Raw genomic sequence first — 18,392 nt, 5'->3', positions numbered from 1 at the left:
AACTTTGGCGTTATATTTATACATGGGGAGAGTATGTGCCTCTTTCTCTCCCATCCCACTTTTTGACAGCGTTTTTCAGTCCCAATTTTCTTTCAGGCTAAAGAATGAAGGCTGGAACTACAGCCATATCTTGATACCAAGTTTGTATTTGGTACCACCTGTGGTCAAATCAATTGCTTCTTCTGAAAGCAATAACAGGATAAACATTTAAAAATCTCAACCCATGTTAGAACATCCAACACTGTTCTATTCAGAAAAGGTCAAGTTTATCAATTCTCTCCATTCTTCTCTGTGAATTTGCCTATTTTGGCCTCAGTCATAGCCAGAGAAGAGGATTTAGGTGACCCAGCAAAATACCAGAACTTGGAAAGGAGGGGAGATGAATTGGTCACCATTTCTGCCTTGCCCTTAAAAAAGCCAGGCATTCTGCTTCCTACCGAAGCCTCACCAAACATCCTTCCCAAACAGGATTTAGAGGAAGAAGTAGCGGAGTTGTTCTACGATGTGATCAAAGACTTCCCAGAGCTAACATTTGGAGTGACATCAATTAGCAATGCCATTGGGCGTTTCCACGTCCCCCTGGACAGTGTTCTGGTGTTCAAAAAGGTAGGACTTTGACCCTACTGCTGGTGAGCGGTCTCTAGTTCAAAACAGTGGACTACGCATGTATGGAAGGGCTTGGGTACCAATTCTGTTTCTTCCACCTGTGAGCTAAGTGCCTTCTGCAAAATCACTCTCCCACTGTTTCTCTGGCCTTTCTAACCATTCTCCATTGTAAGCTCCTCCTCCTTTCCTTAACCAGTAAATATAATTCATTAAGGCTTAATCCTCTGCCCTGTGTATTACTCTGCTCCATGCACCCCCTTCACACCCTGTATCAGCAATTACCATCCATACACCCATGACTTACAAATCTCTATCTCCAGCCAGAATTCTCTAATCTCCAGACTTTTATATCTATCATCAGATGTCTCAAGATGGCCAAGCCTAAAGTCATAATCTCTCCTCCAAATCTGTTCCCAGCATTTCTCTCTCAATGAATGGTGCCACCATCTCTCCTATCTCCCATCTGAGCAAAGCCAGAACACCCAGGCATCATTCTAACACCTCCCTCGTCACCCCTCACAACCAATCCACCACCCCAATCCTACTCATTTTAAATCCAAAATACCCCTTAAATCTATCCGTTTCTCTCTACTGCTACCATCCTAGGTCAAGGGACCATCATCTCCCACAAACTGATGCAGCATCCACCCTAATGCAACATGCCACATTCTCTCTTGTCTTCTAAAGAGTAAACTTTCTAAAATTCAAATCTGATGGTCACTTTCCTTCTTCCCACTGAAAATCTTTAATGGTTTCCTGTTACTCTTAGGATAAAGACTCAAGTCCCTAAAGAGGCCCACAAGGCCTTCCACAGTCTAGCCTCTATTACACACCTTCCTCCTCTCCCTCTCTGGATTCTAGATCTGAGCTGTCCGATATGGCAGCTGCTAGTTACATGTGACCATTTACATCAAGATTTATTAAATTAAAATTTTAATTCCTTGATCAAACTAGCTACATGTGGATAAAGGCTACTATATTGGATAGCATAGATTTACAGAGCATTTCTATCATCACAGAAAGTTCTATTGAAGAGTGTTAGTCTAGATACTGTAGTCTGGTTCCCGAAACATGCCTTCCTCCCTCCCACACAAAGCCAAATCCTTACAATAACCACGTTACTGAGAGACGTGGGTTAAAAGAGGTTAGGTTGCTTGCCCAAGGCCATATAGGAGGTAGGTGGAGTGACAGCCAGATCTGCTTGACATTCAGAGAAGACTGTGAGCCACTTCATTTTTACTTGGGCCCATGGAAATTATTGAAAGGTTTTAAGTTGGAGAACAACGTGATTTGTGTTTTTGAACGGGACAACATGGAATCCAGAAATAGTTCCAAATACATTTGGAAATTTAGTATATGATAAAGATGATATTTTAGATCAGCAGGAAAAATCTGTGTTATTCAATGACTGGTGTTAAGAGAACTGGGTAGCCATTTGGAAAAAAAAAAACCTAAAGCTAAATCCATATATCACTCTTTCCATCGAATTAAATTCCAGATTGATCTCTGATTTAAAAATATAACACTGAGACCATGTAAAAACTAGAAGATGCCATGGGAGAGTTTGCTTTCTAAACTTGGAATGGGAAAGCCCCTTTGCAAGGCATGACAGAAACCCTAGAAACTATCGAAAGTAATACTGATAAATTTGGGCCACATAAAAATTTAAAAGTTCTGCAGAATAAACCCCATCACAAAATCAAAAGCCAAACAGCAAACTCAGATCAGGCATTTGAGGGGAGACTTGGTCTATCTTAATGGTTAAAAGCATGAGCATTAGATCAGACTGTCTGGGTTGGAATCTTGGCTCTATCTCTTATGAGCTTAGCAAACTTGGGCAAGTCACTTCACTTCTCTGTGCCTCAATTTCCTCAACTAAAATGAGAGAAATAATAATATATAGCTCAAGGAAATGTCATGAAGATTAAATGAGTTTATGCATATAACACGTTTAGAACAGTGGCTGGTACAATATGAGCTCTCAATAAGTCTAATTAGTATTATTAGACTATTGTTATGACCAGAAAAATTTGGACTTTATCCAGAGGACAATGGGGGCTATGAAGTGTTTAAGCAAGAGAATGACATGATCAGATTTGCGTTCTAATATCATCAATCTGGCTGAAGTGTGGGGGATGCATTGGAGAGAAATAAGGGGAGAAGTTGGAAGACCATCAGGAGACTTTTGCGGGAGTCCTGGAAGAGGTTTGGACTACAGGATGGGATTGGTGGAGATGAAGAGAAGGAGATAGAGTAGAGGGAAATTAGCAGATAGCTGCTTCTTTCTCCTTCCCCCAAAACTTTGATCCTGGGCTACAGAGAATTATATCATTCCCTGTGTTAGTCCTCAGGTCTTTCCAAGAAGCAGTCACCAAATAGGATCAGACATACAAAGATTTATTAGAGAAAATGCCCGTGAAGGAAAACAGAGAGGATGCTGAGGGAGACTCAGAGAGCCATCAGGCCAGGATGTAGGTCTGACCCTTCAAAAGGAAAGAAGGTTGAGTGAAAGAGTCTTCGACTGCAGTGAAGTTCTTAGAAAGTTTGTCAAAGTCATCATCAGACAAGTCCTGCATCTCTCAGAAATAGTATCCCTGACACGTTCAGTTATTTGTTAGGAGCAGTGTGTGAGAAACTGCTCAGCATCAGCATGAATATGTTGATGGATTTCAGAGCAAGGCAGCTGCAGCTGTCAGTCACACTCCCTGTCTTTGTGGATGGGAGATTTTCATGGCTGCCACATTCCCATATCCTATCCACAGGCTAATCTACCCAGTCATCCATATTTATTAAGTACCTAGATTATGGATTATACTTGTCACCATGGTGTGTTCCTTTTATCCAAGGGGAAATTTGTGTTATTCATATTTACTAAGTGCCTACATTATGGAAGCTACCACCCTCCAATGTTTTTCTTCTTTTGTCCAAGGGAAAAATTGCGAAACGCCAGGAGCTTATTTATGACAGTACCAACAAACAAGTCCTCAGTCAAGTCATAAAAGAGCACCTCACAGATTTTGTTATTGAATACAACATTGAGGTCAGTGAGCAGAGACCCTGGGAGACGGGGAGCTGGGGCAGCTGTATGCATAGAATGACCTCTTTTCCTTGTAATTTCAGAATAGGGATCTGATTTACGAATTGAACATCCTGAACCACATGCTGCTCTTCATCTCCAAAAGCTCCAAGTCATTTGGTACGATAATGCAGCATTATAAGTTGGCATTGAAGGAATTCCAAAACAAGGTTTGTGGAAGGTGCCATTGCTCTTTGGGGCTCTTAGATGGGGATCCAACACCTCTAGACTCTGATGCCATTTGCCTGCCCTACTGATTATAAATTAACCCAGGAAGGATTTGTATTTGCATACCAATTTCCTGATTTGCATATAGATGCTATGTATTATTCACTATTTAAACCAGCCCCCTCCCTTCTTCTTGTCCAGTGTCTTTTTCTTTCTTTCCAAATGCATGCTCCTCCTTCTTTCATCTTTTTGATAAGTCTACTACGGGAACATGATGGTTCAGCTGGCTTTTTTGATGGACTAAGCGCGGGTGACTGCAGTATGGGTAGCATTTGGCCTGGAAGTGAGGGGCATGAAAGATCCCTCCTGCCTGAGGTCAGGGAGTGTGAAAAGCCTGAAGGTGTGACACAGCACAGATGATCTGACAAGGAATTGCTGAGATTCTGGGCTTTAGCATCACACAGACCTGGGTTCAAATTCTCCTCCCCTTACAAGTGATTTTGTCTTAGGTGAGTTTCTTAACTTTTCAGTCTCAATCACTTCATGCGTAAAACAGAGAATTTCTGTGCAGAATTGGAAGCGCTATATGTAAAGCAATGAGCAAAAGTATGATACACAGTGCTTCTTCTTATTGCTATCATTATCATCATTAGAAACAAATCTGTTTTTCCTAAGCACTATATCTAAATTTAGGTAGTTATCACCACCTGGACTATGGGGGCTATTTATTTTTCTCTGTGTTTTTATAAGAAACACAGTAATGGAAGATTTTTTCTTTTGAAGAAAATTATTCTGGAAATCAAATGAAACAAATAAAATCCTGGAAACCCAAAATAAGCACAAAGTAAAGCCACTAGGGCATGAACATTAGGGCATGAACATATTTAATGTTCATGCTATATCCCACCACATTGTCCTCCAGGAAAGTTGCTCCAATTACAGGAAAACTTCTAGTGAATATATTTCCTGGCTTATTCAATTTTAAACCTTAAGATTTTTGATGTAATTAAATTGATCACAATCTGATTACTTTCCCTATATTTCTCCCATGTTATAATAGTCAATATTCACCCACATTTTCTTCTAGATTATATTTTAATTTGACTCTTTAATCTAGGTGGAATTTATTTTGCTATATATTGTGAGATGAAGTTCTAAATTGTCTTTACCTCCATTAACAAGCTTCCCAAATGCTATTTATTATTTGGGATCCATTTTAAACCCAAAGATAAAGCATTGGATGAATATTATTCCAACAGTTCATGTCCCCTATATCTTATCTTATTCACTTCTAGCAGTGTTTGTTGAAAGTATACAAGGATGGTTTTCATAGGTCTGCTTTGTTTTTCACAGTCTCCCTACCCCCTAGAAGAGTGTCTGGCACATAGTAGGCTCCTTCATATTTTGATCAGTGAATGACCTGAGAGTGTCTGATGTCACTCTCTGCGGCCTCTAACTGGTCTCCCTGCTTCCACTCTTGTTTCTTCTCTGCAACCAGAATAATCTTTTAAAAATTATCATGTCACTCTCCAGCTTCCTATACTTCAGTGGCCTCCTATCTTGTTCAGACAAAACCCAAGCTCTGTGCTGGAGTTCTGACCTCATCTCTGACACATCTCTGACTTTGTCTACCATGACTCTTTCCCTCGTGGTGCTGAAGCCACATGGGCCTTTCCTTTCTATTCTAGAACACTCTAAACTTCCCCCACAACAGCTCCCAGGCCTTTGCATTCCCAGTTTCCACTGCCTGAATCAAGGTTCCCCTGACTTGTTACTCATCTCCTAGGTCCCAGCTAAAATGTCACCTCCTCAGATACTCCTCCTGACCTTCCTACCTAATACTGAGCCCCTACCTCACCCTGTCTGTGTAATCACTCTAACACAGTGCCCTGTTTTATGGTCTAGTTGGCACTCATCGCTATCTGAATTTATTAATTTGTTTACACATTTTTGTCTGTCTTCTCCACGAGAACATAAGCTTCATGAGGGCACAGATTTGTCTGGCTTGGGCAGTGTTGTACCCCCAGCACTTACCAAAATGCCTAGTAGGCATTCCACAAATACCTGTTGAATGAATGAGTGAATGAAGTCATGAATTTCCTTGATAGAAGAATAATTTAGAATAATGATGAGTTGACATGTATTAAACATTTTCTACCTCCCAGTCACTGAACTAAGCCTTTACATACATTGTCCTGTTCAATTCTTAGGAACCCTACAAAGTGGGTACTATTATAATCACCACTTTACAGATAAGGAAACTGAGGTACAGAGAGGAGAAGTTAACGTTTTGCCCAAGGAACTGAGAGGTGAAAGCTCAGGAACTTCTGACTTGCTACGGTTGTGTGGCTGGTGCCCTGCACAAGGATGGCAACACGAGGCTGAAGGCCGATGCCTGTCTCTGCACTGGGGCACAGGGCCGCACCTGCCTGATGGAAGGGAGGCTTTGTCAAGTCTTTCAGACGCACTCCATAGACCCTGCTACTTGCATTCCATTAGTCCCCTCCTACAACTTCCCAACACTTTCTCTCCCTTGGTAAGGGACTCCTTACCCAATTTGTAATTCTTACCTTTTTCATGGCCTTGAATCCAGAGAGACACAGGTTTCACTTGATTTGGCAGATCCTTTTCATCCTTGTGGATGCAGATGAACCCAGAAACAGACATGTCTTCAAATACTTCCGGATCACAGAGGTCAATATCCCATCTGTCCAGATCCTAAACTTAAGCTCTGATGCGAGATACAAAATGCCTTCTGAAGAGATAACCTATGAAAACCTCAAGAAATTCGGCCGCAGCTTCCTGAATAATAGTGCCAAGGTAAGTTTGTTCTTTGACAAGGTTTATCCAGAATCTCAAATCGTCCATTTTTGGTAATTCTGCTTGGCTTTGGTCATCTGAATGCGGAAGCAGGATAAAGATCAACCTTATGGTTCAATGTGGGGAAATACCTCCATCTCCCACCTCAAATCTATTCAACTTTTGATCTGTCTTGACTCTATAATTCCACCATTAATTCTTTATTCTTAACATAAGCATGTTTCCTCTGCAGCTATTTCCAACTGAAATGCAGGCACTTCCAGGGCTAACATCCTCCAAAATGGAGCTCTTAATCTTCTTTCAGACTGTAACGTGAAAGATTCACTTGGTCCAAGGCTAGAGCTTGCTTTTGGGGAGAAGATGGGGTGGAATGTATTCAGCAATCAGGATTTAACCTCAAAGCCTTCAGGGACCTTTTGTTTGAGGGGTTAGAAGGGAGCCTATTTTACTAAAAGGGAGGAGAGGCTGCAAAATGATGGCTGCATAACACAATGTCACCTGCCATTTATTGAGCACTTGCTGTATCCTCAACTTCCCTGCAGAGTTAGGTGACCATATTTTTTATTTTCTACATGGGGACACTTTTGAGAGTAATGGGGCATTCTTTAAAAGTATTCTAGAACAGCAGGAAAAAGCTGGGACTCTCTGGACAAACCAGAATGCACGGTCACCTTACCTCTGAGGACACTCATTACCTTCTGTCTGCTCTCCCACAGACACTGCCTCCCTTGCAGCTTTCTGAAGTGAAAGCTGTTGTTTCTCTGATGCACGTTGTCACAGGCCAAGTGGTGACGCTGGTGTCCTCCACACCACTTCCAAACCATCTGTACTCCTACCTTGAGCAACTCCAGACCCTGAGGAGTCCATGCCTTTGGACCTTAGATTACCTGATCCCACTCCCTGTTGCTGTCCTCTGATCACTTCCCTCTCACCCTCTGAGGACTTCAGCTCCTCACTTGCCCTTCATCCCTACTCTGCTATCAGTTCCAGGGATGTCCATATCTAAAACTTTGGTCTTTTCTCCCATAATTGGTGTGTCTATGCCATCTCAGCCACTCGCTCTCATGGCCAAACTCTAGAGATGGCAGCCCCTCTGAAAGTCCGGTTTCAAGCTTCTCATCCTCTTAGATCCCTTCTCTAGAATACACACTGGTACAATTCCTTACCTTTTCACGGACTCCAACCTCCTGATGTCATTTCACAATCTCTTTAGTGCCCTCCTTTGTGAACTCCAATTCCATCGTTCATCACTCTGGTCTTGATCCCCTTAGCTCCTTTATCCCCTCCACCTTCTAGCTCCTCTACATCCTGTAGTATCTACCAAGCAAAATCACAACCCCAGTTGAACCCACTTACCTTCCTGACTGCTTCCAGGCCTATCCTGGAGAAAAAAGAACATCACTGTGAGGCAGGCTGCCTTCATGGAATCATAAACCAAATCTCCCATGGGCTCTTAGAAATTTCCTAATATTTCTATGTCAATTTCTCTTAGTGCGTTCATTCTCTTAATCTCTAAATCTATTTCTCTTCATACCCCAAGTCTCAGCTGAGTACTTGACTCACGTATCATTAAGAAAATAGAAGGCATCTCACTTTCCCTCCCCACATCTACAAACGTACGTGGAGATCTACCCATCCTCTTTCTCTTCCCCCTGGTTATACCTCAGAAGGTGTCTGTCTCCCTCTCTAGGGACAACAGGGGTCCTTTTGTGCTCTTGGAATGAAGATGTTCACATGAGTGATGAGGTCTGCCTGATCTGGCCCATTCCTAATTCTCCATCATGTTCACCGTTTCCCATCTCCCATGCCCAGCCCCCACTCCCCTGTATGCCCCCTTGGAAAGAATCTTCAAGTCCTTTCCAGAGGCTGGGGTGGAAATGAGGGAGAGCAATGTGGGAGATAAGGCTGGTGAGCTGAGCAGACCTGACAGCAAGGACACGTAAGCATATTAAGGGTTTGGTATCCTAAAAGCAATGGGAAGCTACATTTGCATGGTGAAGGCAGAACGCTGCTTGTAGGAGAATACAGGCATGTAGAGGATTAAGAGGAGATGCAAAGAGAACACTAGGAGGCTATCCCAGTGATCTAGATGAGAGAGGAAGGCTTCCTGGACTAGGGTAGCAGCAGTGCAAACAGAGAGAGGGGTGTGGACTCAAGAGATAGTCAGGAAGTAATGGCTGTAGAGAGAAACATAGGTTCTGAAATTTGTACCACTTCCTTCAAAGGGGAGCAAGAGCTTGGTTCATTCTTTCATTTACAAAATATTTATATATAAAATATTTATTGAGGTCCTAGTATGTACCAGGCAGTGGATATTCAAAGATGGGGGAAGAAAAGTCCCTTGTGACATTCTGTCCAGTGTAGTAGAGACACATTAATCAAATATCCGGAAAAATAAATATAAATGATATACTTGAATAAGTGATACAAGGACAAGTACCAAGTGTTATGAGAATGTATGCTGGCAGGATCTGCTCTAGTCTGGATGAGAGTCAGGGAAGTCCTCCCTTGAGGTCACTCTGAAGGATAAATCTGAGTTAACTAGATGGAGAAGGGAATGTAAGAATGGGTGGGGGTGTCCCTCCAGGCAGAGGAACAGCATAAGCAAAGGGCTGAGGTGGGAGGAAGGCTAGTCCTCTGGGGTATAGAAGACCAGTGTAGCTAAAGAAAGCAAGGGAATGGTGAGGAGCTTGGAGAGGTTGGCAGGAACCGAAATGTGATAAAGATCTTATAGGTCATGTAAATTATCTTGATTTTGATGCTGGTTCAGTTGGTTTTGAAGCAACAAATGCCAATCCCTTTCTGGAGATTGCTAGACCTCTCAAATTTGCCTCCTAGAAACATCAATCCAGTGAAGAGATTCCAAAATTTTGGGACCAAGGGCCAGTTAAGCAGCTTGTTGGGAAGAATTTCAATGTCGTCGTCTTTGACAAGGAGAGGGATGTATTTGTGATGTTCTGTAAGTACTTCCACAGAGGCCACGGGAGGCAATGGCCCTGACATTACTTTACAAGTGTTGCTCCTGCATTCTTGGGCACCAAAATCTATCAAAGCATCATGGCACAGATGGTCTTCAGATATCCAAAGAGTTTGGATCAAGATGCTAATCAGGGGCCAGCCCCTTGGCCGAGTGGTTAAGTTTGTGTGCTCTGCAGCCACCCAGGCTTCGCCAGTTTGGATCCTGGGCGCAGACCTATGCACGGCTTGTCAAGTCATGCTGTGGTGGCGTACCACATAGAAGAACTAAAATGACCTACAACAAGGATATACAACTATGTACTGGGGCTTTGGGGAGAAAACCTAAAAAGAAAAAAAAAAAGGAAGATTGGCAACAGATGTTAGCTCAGGGCCAATCTTAAAAAAACATGATGCTAATCAGCTACAGTGCAACTCTCCTCAAAAGCTGAATTCTTGGAACGGGTAGAATTCTTTCCACAGAATCCAGGCCTGTGGCTATTTACAACAATAATAATGCTGATGGCTAACACTGACTGAATGCCAAGATACACCAGGCCTTGTTACACATTATCTCATTTAATCCTTACAACATACTTCTGAAAGTAGCTACTATTATTGCTCCTCCCACTTTACAGATGACTAAACACAGTCCCAGGAGGTGAAGAAACTTCCAAAATCAGGCAGCTAGTAAATGCTGGAAGTGGAATTGGAAGTTAAGCAGCCTGACTCCAGTGCCTATGCTGGTAACTGCCATATGGATTCCCGCTGCTTCTGGCTTTATGTGACTTACCAAATGGCCTGTATTTAACCTACTTGAGCTGGTGTGGCCAAGCTGGGGAGCCGAATCATGCATGTAAAGGACTTAGCAGTGTCTGGCATGTTGTAAGCACTTGACAAATGACAGTTATTATTGCTATCATTATTCCTATTGTTATAATTATTTCCAGTGCTCACCTAAGGACTCTGGCCCTTTCCCCAGTTTCTGATTTGCCCATGAGAGCCAAAGCCAGGGACCTTGTCTCTCATCCTGAGACGCAGAGAAGGGTGACAATGAAGCTGCTTCAGACATCTCTTTTATTTAACACACAGTTACCATTTATTGAGCACGTACCATGAGCCAGACATGAGTTTGCTGTTTACATACCTGCTCTCATTGCCCCCTCAAAACAAGCCTCTTAGGAAGGGCCAGCAAATTGCCCCACGATACAGATCAGGGAACCCAGCCTTACAGAGATTAACTGCCTTACCCTAGGCCACACTGTAAATAAGCTGCAAGGCAAAATGTTCCGTTTGAGCTCTGATCCCATCAATTCCTGAAGGGTGAAAGGAGGGCTGGATTGCATCACACAAGCCTTTTAAATCTCACTGAAATGGACTCTCATCCACAGGGTGGGGTGTTTAAGGTCTGCGTGGCTAAATAATCATGATCCGCTGCCTTTAAGTGAGAGGTTGCGGTGGCCCTTTCTGTACTTACCTGACACCTGGAGTTATGAGAGTGCCGACTTCGTTCTGGGAAAAGGTAAAAGCAGCCTCATTTTCTTGGAAGCAGGACTGTCACATTGGCCCCCTGGGACTGCAGCCATTATGCTCCCTCCTGCTCCAACTCAGGGCCCATCGGGCTCCAGGGGAGCTGCAGGTCTGCTGCTGGGAGAGCAGGTGGTCCTGGAGGCACTTGGTTTGTAAATGGAGGGGTGATCATCCAAATGTGGAGTGTCCAGGGCCTCTGAGGCCACTGCTCCCACACAGCCAGAAACTAACAGAACGACCAGGAGGCAAGGTTTGATTTCCCTTCCAGGAGGAAAACAGCTGGTCCCTGATTTCTCTCCAGAGGGCTGGATGCCTGGGCCAAAATTACAGCTCAAGGAACTGCCCCACAAGGAAGTCCAGTGTCCCCCTTCTTGGGGTAGTGGTACTTGTCACAACCTCTGTTCTCTTCTTGGGGGGATTCTCTCCACCAGACTGAAAGGCAGTATGGTGTGATGGTCACAAGTCAAAGCAACTTGTCTTCAAATCCCCCTTCCTCTGCTTAACTCACTGGGTGACCTTAGGCTACAAGTCTAACCTCCACTGGAAACCTTTAGTGCTGTCACACACACACACACACACACACACACACACACACACACGCTTTCTAGCAGAACATGAGGAAGCATCTAGCCTAAATATTTCTCTTGGTTTTCTTCTTCATCTGGAGTGGAAAGCTATGTAAAAGGAAAAACAAAGAATAGAAGAAAACGCCCCAACATGCTAAAAGTGTTAGTGTCTGGGCAAAAGGAGATTAGGTTAATTTTTTTCTAATTTATTTAATAATGACCAGGCTCTATGTTTAAAATGTAAAATAACCTAATATATCATTAAAAGAAATAAGGAGTGCAATTTGCAAAGCAGCAGAACCGTTAGTAGAACACAGTGATGGTGTTTATGGACCAGTGTTGGCTTTCAGAGTCCTCATTAGTGTGAGCCTGCGCGATGGCCCCTCTCTTCCAGATGCACCCTGGTCTCAAAAGTGCAGGGCGCTATTCCCAGTGTTGGAGGAGTTGGGCAGAAAATATCAAAACCACTCCACAGTCTCCATCACCAAGATCGACATCACGGCAAATGATATTCAGCTGATGAACCTGGACCGGTACCCCTTCTTCAGGCTCTTCCCCACCGACTCTCAACAAGTGAGGGGCTCTTGGGACTCACATAACTGGAAATGTTGTGTTATTAGCGCAGACTCAGTTTCTCCCTATCTGCAACTCTGCCTTCTACCAAATCAGCTTCGTTCTTAGCTCCAGCTCCTATTACCTTCTCAAGTTCAAGAGTGTTTTCCATTAGTTTCCACAATGTCCCAAGGCTCAAAGGGAGTCCAGCTTAGGTCAGTTGCTCATCCCTGACCCAATCATTGTGGATGGAGGAATTTTTATTATCCTTCTCTTAGAGCCATGGTAATAGAGGCTCAGAAAGGTTAAGGAACCTGCCCACTGTACTCAGGTGGTTAGGAATGGGACTCTGGATTTACCTATGGAACAGCCCCTGAGTATTCTGCAGGAAGAGGCTACCATTTTGACCCTGTTCTGTTTTCTTCCTAGGCTGTACCATATAAGGGAGAATACACCATGAAGGGCTTTTCAGACTTTCTGGAAAGTCAAATCAAGACCAGGATTGAGGATGAAGATGAGGTAAGGCAAACAGCAGCACCCTGGGTTATTCTTTCCCACACAGAATCATCAAGACCTCAATGGACTAGGAAAGAGTGTGCCAAGAGTTCCATTATTCTTGTGCACTCAGGAGATACTTGAAGATGGTTGAACAACCATCCAGTTTGGATGATTTTATTTCAAAGGCACTTACTACAAGGAAGCAAAAATGGCAGACTTTAGAAACACTCGGAGGGGCAAAGGCTCTGAGGTCTCACACAGCTCCCAAGGCTGCTTCCCTGGGTCCACTGTTCCTGAGTTGGTAACCAGATGTCTTGATGGCATACTGCCCTGTAGCATTATTCTCTTGATGGATGGGATGACAATCCCCATTCTCTCTTAATCCTGTTCATGCCTTAGTGAGGCCATCTGCTGGAAGGTGCCATCTGTATTAGTTAGGACCCTTCAGTTACCAATGTCAGAATCACTACTCTTTGGCTTAAGCAACAATAGGAATTTATCCTGTATAACTGGTAGAACTTCAGGCATGGGTGGATCCAGAAGCTCAAGCTCATTTTCCATCTCCCCATCTCTGTTTTCCTCTATGTTTGCTTCTTTCCAAAGCAGTCACTTCCCCATGGAGGGTCAAAGATTGCCCCACAGCTCTAAACCTATATCCTCCTATCTTAGAAAGAAAGAACCTACTTCTTAGTAGTCCTAGCAAATGTCTTTGACAAGGGACCTCATTAGCAAGGCCTGGGTCACATGCCCAGCCTTGAGCTAGGCAAGGGGGCAGCCACATCTGTGGACTTAAGAGTGGACAAATAGTGGTTCCCCAAAGGTCCTGTTATTGGAGGGGCAAAATCACAGTTGAGAACAACCCCACCCAAGCCAAATGGACTTTGCATCTAGGAGGATCCTCCAGGTGTCTCTCTCTGGGCATTTCCAGAAAAAGTGGCCTTGGCAATTACAATCTCTCTCTCTTTTTTTTCCTCGGTGAGGAAGATTGACCTTGAGCTAATATCTGTTGCAAATCTTCCTCTTTTTGCTTGAGGAAGACTGTTGCTAAGCTAACATCTGTGCCAATCTTCCTCTGTTTTGTATGTGGGATGCTGCCACAGCATGGCTTGATGAGTAGTGTGTAGGTCCATGTCTGGGATCCAAACCGTGAACCCCAGGCCACTGAAGCAGAGTGTACAAACTTAACCATTATGCCACTAGTCTGGCCCATCTTACCTCTTCCTTTATCTTCCTTCTTCCCTTCCTCCTTCCTTTTCTTGAACAGCTATTGTCTATTGAGCAAAGTGTGGTGATAGAAGAGGAGGTATTAGCTGAGGAAGAAGAGGTACCTTTTATGGAGAAAGAGTTACCTGAGCAGAAGTTGACTGAGCTGGAGAATGGGACCAAGCCAGAATACCCAGCTGGGCAGAAAGAAATAGCTGAGAAGGAGAGGAAAGTGGCTAAGCCAAAAGGACCTCCAAGACAAGAGAAAAAACCAAGAGTCAAGGAAGAACTGTAGCTTCTCCAAAGCCAGGAGGGAAGGTGCCCATCTTCTAGGTCCTGGCATCATTTTCTGAGGTGATCTACTCCAATAAAATTATTTATCATTGTGGTGGGTGGGTAGGGGCTGGATAATAAAAGCCCCTGAGTGTCTTCGATCCTGTTTTACTCATTGCCACTTTTCCTGGTTGGTGCTGCCTTAGAAGAGCTGTTTGGCTTGGAATTCAGACATGGCTGCAAGGGAAGCCATAGTAGGCACCTCTGATGAGTGTTTACAATAGGCTGTGCATTCATCTAGTTCTCACAACATCACTGGGAGATAGGTTTCATTATCCCCATTTTACAGATGAGGAAAGTGAGGCAAAGAGAGGTTAAGCAACCAGTCAGGATCACACAGCTAGAAAGCCCTTGAGAGATAATTCCAGGCAATCTCACTCCAGATACTGCATTTGACCACTATGCACACCACCTCCACCAGGTTTGGGTTCCAAGAGTTTGGCTAAAACTTTCAAATGAGGTGGACTGATTTGTTTACGCTGTATCTTGGCACAGTAGGAAAGAGATCAAACCCCAAACTTGTCCCCAGTCTCCCCCATCTCAATAAGTGAGATGTTGACTCCACCTACTTCACTTCACGTGACTCCACCCAGCAATCTTTCAGCAAATGCTTTCTGGACTTGTTGGAATGTAGTGGGTGCACTATAAGGTGTTGAGGACACAGAGGGAAGCAGGGCACTATTCCCACCCTAAAACATCTCACAGTTTAATGCAAACAAGATGTCAGTGAGGACAGAGCAACCCCTCAGGCTTGGGAAGGGATAACACAAACCTGACTCTTGAGGGAATATAAGAAAAATTTTGCATTTGAACATGGATGAGTGGGTCTGAAGTCCCTCATCTCCCCCTGAGAACAAGAGAAAACACTGGCCAAAATAGGAAATTCATGATTGCACCAAATTACTAACAAGCCAATAAAGAAACATGAGGCCAAGATGGAGAAGAAGGAAGCCCAGGATTAAGGTCAGCCTGGCATTTGGGGCCACTTTCCCCAGGGTTCATCAAGTAATTCTAGAGGAGACTACTGAGAGGTAAAGAAGCTGACGAGCGTTTACACACATCCATGGGCACAGAAGTAAAACAACTGGAGTTCACGGTCACTAAATGAAGGTCATCCCTAGGAAAACGTGCAGGCCTTAGCTGGGTCCCAGGAGATTACACACGAAGAATAAAGGTGGACAGAAAACACACTGGCCTTAGGAGGGATTGAGCCTTCAGTGAATGGTCTGAATTGCTAACTGGATGAATAGGATTCAGTACTGCTGGCGTCCCTGATCACCTGCCAGATGTAAACTCCCAGATTTTCTGCAGCAAGATAACACAACAAGAGGCCTCAATTTTTCTCTAAATATTTTCTACCCAATGTCTAGAATTTAATAGGAAATGATAGACATATGGCAGGTCATGATACTATGACAGGATTGAAACCTAGAGTACAACGTAAATGCACCCAGAAGGTTCCAGAAAATGAAGTGATTAAAGCTGGTACCAATACTCCGTCCAATCTGAAATTAATTACAAATAAGAATCTCTGATAACCAGTGAGAATGGAAAGGAAGGTGCAGATTACAAAAGTCAAGGCAGAAAGGGGAAACACATTTCTCTATAGAATGAATATGGCAAAAATATGGTGGTAAATATTCTAAAAGAATTATAATTATCTACATTGTTCCCCACATTCACTAACACAACAGTATTTGTAACAACACGCGAATATCTTACTCCTCTTGACCATCTTTCTTTGTCCACAGATTTCATCAATCATGCCTATGTTGTTCTTTAACATTTTTAATTTGATTTCTTTGCCACTTTAACAGATCTCAATGCCTCACAGTTGTCTTCTAGCTTCTTTTTCCTTTCTGTAAAGCATAAAACAATTTTGTTTGTGTGTGTGCACATGTTCCCAAGAACTGGGTTGTGGAGGGGAGAGGAGAAAGGAGAGAATCTTGAGGGCAAGAAGCCATTTTTTACCTTCCCAATGAAAACTCATTTTTACTATATGGGGTTTTCCTCCCCACAAGCAACATACCTTCCAGGGTACATTTATTAGGTATTGAGGCTCTCTGCATGGAATCCTTGAATCCTACACTCATATCTCCGGACTTGAAGACAGATTTGAGAAAAGGTATTCAAGAAGTAATGATTGTACAACAATGTCAATGTACTTAATGTTACTAAAATGTACATTTAAAAATGACTATGATGGTAAATTTTATGTTATGTGTATTTTACCACAATTAAAAATAAGAAAATTAAAAAGGAAGTAATGATGTTTAGTTCTCTGATTTACATAATCTATGGGAGTAACTTTTTGTTCTCTTCTACTTGATCTTAAGCTGAGCATTTTCCTTCTGTACATGCTGTTATTCAGACTTCAATTTTGCTTCACTGACATGAAATTCATTAAGGGGGATTTGAACTTAAGCAAAACACTCTCACTAATGACTTCGTTCCCAAGAAGAAAAATCCCTAATAGCTAACATACAAATTTAATACTCTAAGACGTGTCATATTTGTTCTTCATCAAAGCTAAGGTGTACAATGAAAATCCTGCAGCAAATATAGGTAGTTTACTTCTGAAATTCCTGAGGTGTTCACTGAAATATCACCTTTTAACTCTCTGTATATTTTTCTTTTCTACTATCTGCATGTACGATAGAAACAAATTGTATTAGATTTCAACCGAAATCTGGACGATATGCTAAAAAGAAGAAATGCCAACAAACATACATCAGCCCCTGAATCATTAAAAGCAGCTGATCCAGTTTAAGTCGAGAAGAAAAGTGAAACACAGAAAGAAATGAGGAACTAAAAGAATAACTGAAGTCACAAATATCTCATGGGCGCTCCAACTTTCCTACTTTTGAGACAATGGGATACTGGACTGGCTGACGAGGCAAAAGCAAAGACAGTCTAAAATCTTGAAGTCAAACAGCTCAAAGGAAGTGTTTCTTAGTGGAAGATAAATATTGTCACTAGATTCACTATGAAAATTCTCTGCTCTGCCTTCAGGGGGCTAGGACTGCTCAACGTGGCTAGAATTCTCTAGTACTCTCTCCTACAGTTTCTCAGTTCTATATTTCTTGGAGGGGAGGGAGTGCTGAATGATATAAACAATTAACCCAGGTTGTAAAATCAGAAAAAAATTCTTCCTAAGTCCTTAAATAAAAAAGGCATTGTGGGTATTAGTACTTGAAGCAGCAGTGAACAGCATGGAGGAATGCAGGGCTCAATTCACCCAGTGAACAAAATCTCAAAAATCAAATTATGGTCATAACTTAGTAGCAAAACTTGCACCAAGTCCCAGTTCTGCATGTTCCCATCTCTCTCTCACTGCAACTTAGTTCGTATACGTGGAATGACGTCGTTAATGATTTCATTAGTGCTTTCAAGTGTTTTGATGTTATTCTTCAACAAAACATAGAGATTAGTAATATTCACTTATCACTTTTACTTCTATTTTTAGAGTGTAATCTAGGAAAAAGAAGGGATTTTTACCTTAAATTTATGTACTTCATCACAGAGAATCTTATTTTGCCCCTTTGTTTCTTGAGCATGTTTCTTCGCTTCATTGATCTATACAGATATGTAATAATGGATTCAGAATTCAAAAATATTATTTATAGAGATAGTGAAGCCTATCTCCCGTGGGTAAGTCCACACAGAAATTTTAAAAAGTGGTGCTTTACATATAAGATGCTTGCTTTAAATTTAGACTGTTATACAATGTAGTGAAATGGGACACTAGCATGAAAGAAGAGAGAGAAAAATAAGTGAACTAGAAGAAAGGGGAAGTACTTCAACGAGAAGCCATGAAAATAAAAATTAGATGATTATACCTTCTGTTCACAAACGGCTACTTGTTGGACCATTTCTGAGTTTTCCTTCACTTAATTCTTAATCTTCTCAGAAATGTGATGGAAATTAACTAGAGAGATAAAAAAACCATTTCTAAGATTATTACCAAAACCAATAAAATGTAATTACCTCAATGTGTCAACAGCAAAAGCACATTATCTGGCACTACGAGCATAAATAACTTTTTAACATGACTATGATCCCTGAAGAAAACAAGTTTCAGCTAG

At 42.4% G+C, this 18,392-nt stretch overlaps 1 protein-coding gene across 1 annotated transcript in view; it reads left to right on the top strand.

Annotated features, from left to right (window-relative positions):
* Nucleotides 1-14,269, top strand: part of LOC139040205 (protein disulfide-isomerase-like protein of the testis) — a 29,537-nt gene extending 15,268 nt beyond the window's left edge. The window contains exons 4-11 of the mRNA XM_070484757.1: nt 469-606; nt 3,536-3,646; nt 3,727-3,852; nt 6,473-6,670; nt 9,509-9,629; nt 12,116-12,294; nt 12,703-12,792; nt 14,036-14,269. Coding sequence (XP_070340858.1) covers nt 469-606; nt 3,536-3,646; nt 3,727-3,852; nt 6,473-6,670; nt 9,509-9,629; nt 12,116-12,294; nt 12,703-12,792; nt 14,036-14,269 — 1,197 coding nt within the window. The remainder of the gene's footprint in view (nt 1-468; nt 607-3,535; nt 3,647-3,726; nt 3,853-6,472; nt 6,671-9,508; nt 9,630-12,115; nt 12,295-12,702; nt 12,793-14,035) is intronic.
* The last annotated feature ends 4,123 nt before the right edge of the window (nt 14,270-18,392 follow it).

Source organism: Equus asinus, chromosome 14 (genome assembly GCF_041296235.1).
Source record: "Equus asinus isolate D_3611 breed Donkey chromosome 14, EquAss-T2T_v2, whole genome shotgun sequence".
In the NCBI taxonomy this organism is placed as follows: Eukaryota; Metazoa; Chordata; class Mammalia; order Perissodactyla; family Equidae; genus Equus; species Equus asinus.
Note: the sequence above shows the minus strand (reverse complement) of the source record. Positions and strands in the feature narration are given on the sequence as shown.